At 41.4% G+C, this 6364-nt stretch overlaps 1 protein-coding gene across 1 annotated transcript; it reads right to left on the bottom strand.

The window, feature by feature from the left end:
* Nucleotides 1-1272: 1272 nt before the first annotated feature.
* Nucleotides 1273-2118, bottom strand: LOC133865668 (uncharacterized). The gene has a single exon (XM_062302096.1). The coding sequence runs from the start codon at nt 2116-2118 to the stop codon at nt 1273-1275; it is 846 nt and encodes a 281-aa protein (XP_062158080.1).
* Nucleotides 2119-6364: the final 4246 nt, after the last annotated feature.

Here is a 6364-nt window from a genome sequence, read left to right on the forward strand (position 1 = left end):
TATATACACAAATACTTCATGCTCAAATCATCATGTATTTATATCTATGTACAAACAACATCATGTCATCATATATTTTTCCAACACAATATGCAAACTCAACTTCTCAAAAACTCATGAAAACACAACTCAAATCAACACTTCAATTTATATGATCAAAATTCACAAAATCATTTTCAAATCTCATATCAAAATATGTAATCAACAAAGCACAATTTAATGTATTGAAAACAGCACATGCATATATAATCATCAAAATAACATTGGCTCGAGATTTAACAAAACATAGCAATTCATTTGCATAAATCAAAATAAGTTCTCAGTGAGTAAAATACTCACCTTGGCTGCAAGCTTTGCGGCTTATGGAAGAATCATCTACCAAAGCCTCGCTAAGTATTGCCGCATTACCCAATTGCACAATACATTAACATTTCTAACTCTAGACTCACATTTAGCTCTTAAATTTTTCAAGAGCTATACCTATAGAATAATACCCATAAAATATCTAAGGTTCCAAACACGTACCCATAAAATAAAAATACTAAACCAACAGGAACACCACTAACCCAATAATTAATTAACCTAACGTATAGAAACGTTCTTAGGTTTACAATTTAAAAAAATCTACAATTTATACAAATCATTAACATTAGAACCTAACCCCAAAAATACCCATTTTCCATGGAATTCATATATAACCCAGGATTAATTAACACACTAAATGCGATTAATCCACTAATTAATAATCTAGGGTTTAAACACCTAAAAAGCCCAAAATTTAAAACCCTAAATTCGGATTTACAAAAACCATAGCAATCCATACTACTTTCTAGCTCTAAAAATTAATGGATATCTTAAAATCACATGAAAAACTTCAAACCCTAACATTTTAGCATCTAGGGACGAAATGCCCTAACAAACAATCCAAAAATCAATAATAATCACCCAAAAACTGAAACCCATTACCATTTTAACCTAGAATTTGAATCTAATGAAATTTCTAACAATCTACATATTTTTCTAGCTCCAATCTCAATGGGTATCATGAAAATCAAGAGAAAGATTGGAGATTTACCTCACAAATCACCTATGGCCGGATAGGTGATTTGATGAGAAGCTCCAGAGTCAGGATACCAATGCTGGTCAGCAGTGGGCTGTGGAGAGGCCATCAGTGCTTGCATGTTGGGATGGGAATCCCGTTGAAGATTGTGGTTGAACGAGGTAGCAGTCCAACGCAATGTGTCCAGATTTGTTGCAAACCTGACATATAGGTCATGGAGAAAAGGAGAGGAAACCACGTTCATGCCCCCTGCCTCTGTTGGAGTGAGAGAAGTTATGTCCATGATCATGAGTGGAGAAGCGTGGTCCACGGCCACATCTTGGGGGTTTTCCTTTAGCAGCAAAGTGAGCACTTGCAAGAGAGACATCCAAAGAAGAGAGTTGATGTTGGATACGTTGTTCATGAGCCAAAAGATGGCCATAGATTTCATCCAGAAGTAGGGGCTCCACACGGGTGGTGACAGAGGTCACAACGGAGTCATAGTCGGTGCCAAGGCCTGCAAGAAGGAAGGAGACGGCTTCAAATTCATTCAGGGGCTGATTTACAGCTGCTAGGGTGTCCATGAGACCAGTGAACTTCTTGAAATAGTCTGCAATGGAGGAGTTTCCCTTTTTTACAGTGGCAAGTTGGTAGTGGACTTGCATGGTGCGTGCTCGAGAATGAGATGTGAACAAACGTTCAAGGGTGAGCCAAACATCTCTGGACGTTGTGCATCTAACAACGTGAGATAGGATAGAGTCAGTTAAGTAGGAGGTGATTGCACCAAGAATAAGTTGATCCTGCATAATCCATGCTATGAAATAATAGTCCCAGTTGTAGACTGGGTGGTAACTTGGAGGTGGGCAGATTGATGTGCCATCAACAAATCCAAAGAGAGAGTGTCCTTTTAAGATAGGAACAACAGTTGCCTTCCATGAGCTAAAGTTATCACGTGTAAGTTTGTGGTTAAGGGCAATGTGAAGAAAGGTGGGACCAGTGGTAACGGTGGGATTGGAGGAAGGTGGGTTGAGTGCAGATGTGGAATCAGTAAGGGAAGTTGGTGGAGTTGAGGTGGCCATTGAAAAGGATCTTGAGAAATGACGGTGGTCAATGTAGCTTTGATACCATATAAATTGAAGACAGTGAAGAGTTTATGTTGAAATTCTTGTCTTGCTGAGTATTCAACTCAGCTCACTATTTATAAAGTTTTTGTACAGTATGGAGAGCACTAGGAAGTCTTGTGAAGTCTAGTGCTATCAGTAGCTTACAAAATGACAAACACGTTATTTACAGAGTAATAAAATGTGTAGGAGCGTAGTCTTATTATCTGGAGAAGTCGAGCCCCATTTCCTGTTGACAGCAGCCGTGAGAACTTGTGAAGTCAGTGAGTCTCCTGACTTTCATGGACTTGATGGCTCTTGTCTCTTGGAGGTTTTCCAAGAGGTAGAGTTGCTTGAGATTCAGCTACGTTGGGATGAGTTAGGATATCGTTGACATATCCTACTACCTTGTAAAGAGGTCCAGAGTTGGCTCGGCCAAAATAGCACTTGTCGCTGCGGGTGCATGGCCTATAATTGGTCACCTCCCTCTGTTCGGAGGAGCAGACATTTTGAGTTAATCCCATTTGGAAGTGGTAGAAGAGTTTGCCCTAGATTAACGAACTTGAAAGCCACTCCACTTGAAGTCCTCATCACACCGCACCTACTTTCTAGGCTTTATTGATTAACAATCGTCTAATAGAAGTACTGTAATGATAGGATTCTCATATTATGAATATGCATATTACTAGTATCAATAATGATTGCATATTATTGCAATCTCTTTGTTGTAACATAATCTTTCCATTATGAAGTGATTCCCTGATTATTATGTAAAATTTTTTTTCCTAATTAAATAAGTTTCAATCTTGCCTATAAAAAGATGTAGATGTTGTATGCATTTTTTTTTTCCATTCAAATATAGGAAAAATGTTATAAGGGATGATTTTTTCAAATCTTAATCTGAATGGAAGAGAGAATTGAGAATCTTTTAAGAATTCTTCCAATCACAAGGATTACTATGAGGGCATTCCCTTCAAGTAACAAATCTGAAGTTCCATTTGAAACAACCGTGCGCTAAAAAGGGAACGCCAAGATATCTTACTTTGGAAGGGATGGTTATGAGGTTTAGGATACCTATAATGGAAGAATGATGGAAGGCATGCTGTTCTTGTTGAAAAAACATAGAGGATTTCGCTAATTAAGTTCATTTTTTGTCCATTCCACTTATGCTCCGTCTATTTCTGCGTAAAATATTTTCTAGAAAATGATTTCGGCATTTTTCAGAGTTTGGTGGGAGCGAAAATAATGGTCAAATGATCGACATTATTTTCAATTTGACCGTAAAAGTTTCTTTAATTTTTAGAACCGTAAATCGTTTTCCGGATTTAAAATCTTCATTCTTGCACTCACGTTCGTGGGAATTTGCCACCGCCGGGCATTCGAGTTTGTTAGTAACTTGAATCTACAGTCGAAAGCCCCAGATTTTGGTATTCGAGTACCGCCTGATTCTAGCAATGATCGGCCGTCGGAATTTGGCCAAACTTGCTGGTGTCAGGACAGATCTGGCCAGATTCTGGCCGAATCTAACCAGATTTCGTTTCTGGCCGAAATCGGTCAAATCCGGCCAGTACAACTGGAATATGGATCGTTGGAATTCGGCGATGGCTACCGGACGTCGCCAGATTCCATTTTTTGTGGTTGTGATTTTTCTGTACATGCCAAACACGAAAAAATATTTTCGAAGAAATCATTTTTCCTGAAAAATGATTTCATCAAAAATATTTTACGACGAAAATCATTTTACGTCGAAACAAACGAAACATAAATTAGATAGCATGGGGCCAGAGATTCATGTCCATATATGTGTATCTTACATACTGTTGAACCATGGATTCTTATCTACAATTAACAACCATTGTTGCGTTTGTTTCTTTAATCTTTCTCTTCTGTTCATTGCTTGAAAAGAAAAAGAGCGCTGCTCCTGAACCAGCTGGTGCATGGCCATGCCAATTATTGGCCCCCGATCTATTCATTGATTGAAAAGAAAAAGAGTGTTGCACCTGAACCAGCTGGTGCATGGCCAATTATTGGCCACGTTCACCTTCTAAGCGGCCGCGATCAGCTTCTCTACCAAACCCTTAGAGCAATGGCTGATAAGTACGGCTCAGCATTTAGCATCCGCCTTGGCAGTAGCCATGCTTTTGTTGTGAGTAGCTGGGAAGTAGCAAGAGAATGCTTCACCGTAAATGACAAGGCCCTTGATTCACGTCCTACTACGGTAGCTACAAAGCACATGGGCTACAACTATGCCGTGTTTGGATTTGTGCCCTACAACCCCTTCTGGCGTGAGATGCGAAAGATTGCAACGCTTGAACTTCTTTCAAACCGTCGGCTTGAGATGCTCAAGCACGTTAGGGATTCTGAAGTTGACATGGGGATATGGGAGCTGTACAGTTCATGGGCCCAAAATAGCTCCGGTCGTCCTTTGCTTGTGGAGGTTAACCGGTGGCCAGATGAGTTGACACTTAATGTGGTAGTCAGAATAGTGGCAGGGTTGACGGCGTCATGGGTTACAAGAGTTATTTTTTAGTAACTATTTTCTTGCTCAATAAGGATCTTTTTCCACATGGAAAGTGTCTTGCTCATTTAGCAAGTATCCGTTAGTCTGTTATTTTTATTTGGCAAGTAGCCGTTGATTGTTATTTTGTATCCAATAAAGGGTCTACCCGAAATGGCTAGTAATAATGGGTGTGGGCAGCACGTAAGTCCACTAGGGTTGGGATTAGGGTTTCATCCTAATGCTATTTAACCTCTCTACTGTAATCGGATGGGGACAGAATACCTTTTGATGAATAAAGCCATGGTTTACCCCCTTGAGGTGTGATTCCTCCCATCCCCAACGAGACGTTGGTTATTTTTCCTCTGTTCTTTGGTCTCTTCTAATCCTCTGCTGCGTCAATTTTGGTATCAGAGCACCCTTGATTATCTTCCTCCAGATAATCCCAGATCCGACCACCACCATACTCCTCTATCATACCTTACCAAACACCTCAAACCACGCAAATCCACACTATACAGCCCACTTCCCTAAAACCGCAACCATCAACCCCTTTTTCTTGATGAGTACTCGCAGTTGAATGGAGTACCACGCTCCCCAACTCACTCAACAGCAACGAGATGAAATGCTATTGAATCTGGTCAACCAGATAGGCGATCTGAGCAAGAAGGTGGACACGATGTGGAACCACCACGTGGAGAAACCAGGAGGATCGGGCGAGAAGAAAGATGGTGAAGAAGCCGAAGGGGATGATCAGAATGGAGACGATGACGTGCGGTAGCGTTTTAATGCAGCCTTCCATGACTCGGACTATGCACCCCACTACCCCAACAACACTGGTCCACGTTACCATAGAGGAGAAGATAATCCCAATTCTGAAGGCTATAATAATCAAGTAGATGAAGCAACGAAGCGGGTCCGGATTGAGGTACCCAATTTTCATGGTAAGCTTGATCCCTATGCCTTCCAAGACTGGCTAACGTCCTTAGAAGATTATTTTGAATGGTTTGGGTTGGCACCTACACGACAGGTTCGGTTCGTAAAAATGAAATTGAAAGGGCAAGCTCGGGTTTGGTGGCAAAGCGTAGAAAAACACCTTCATCACTTCCGTCAACCACCTATTGCTGATTGGAATGAAATAAAACTCAAACTTGAGGAAAAATACCTGCCGGTCGATTATGAAGAGGTCTTATTCGAGGAGCTGTTATTACTACGGCAGGGACACTTATCTGTTGAAGAGTTCACCAATAAGTTTCATGAGTTGTCCATCCGCAGCCGTATATCTGGGACTGATCGCCAAACCATCGCTCGTTATAAGACGGGCCTACGGGAAGACATTAAGAAGGAACTCCTCATGGTGCGGCTGGTCAGTGTCGAGGAAGCATACCAGTTGGCATTGCGAGTGGAGCAACAGTTACGTAATTTCACTACACGCCGCACGTTCCAAGGATGGAACAACCTTCCACCTCGTAGTTCCTCAACTGCTGCATCACGAACAGTCCCCAATGGACCAGAACGTTTCCTCGGTAGGGGGCAACCACGCGAGTCCTACCACGGTGGAGCGTGATGATCCAAAGGGAAAAGCTGTAGTTCACAGCCAACCTGAAAGGGGTAAAGAAGAGTGTTACCGATGTGGTGGCAGAGGCCACTATGCAGTAGTTTGTCTTACAAGAGAGCAGAAGTTCACAATGATTTGTGGAGAAGCAGAACCACAAGCTGAGGCCGACA

This window comes from Alnus glutinosa, chromosome 4 (genome assembly GCF_958979055.1).
Source record: "Alnus glutinosa chromosome 4, dhAlnGlut1.1, whole genome shotgun sequence".
NCBI classification, from domain to species: domain Eukaryota; kingdom Viridiplantae; phylum Streptophyta; class Magnoliopsida; order Fagales; family Betulaceae; genus Alnus; species Alnus glutinosa.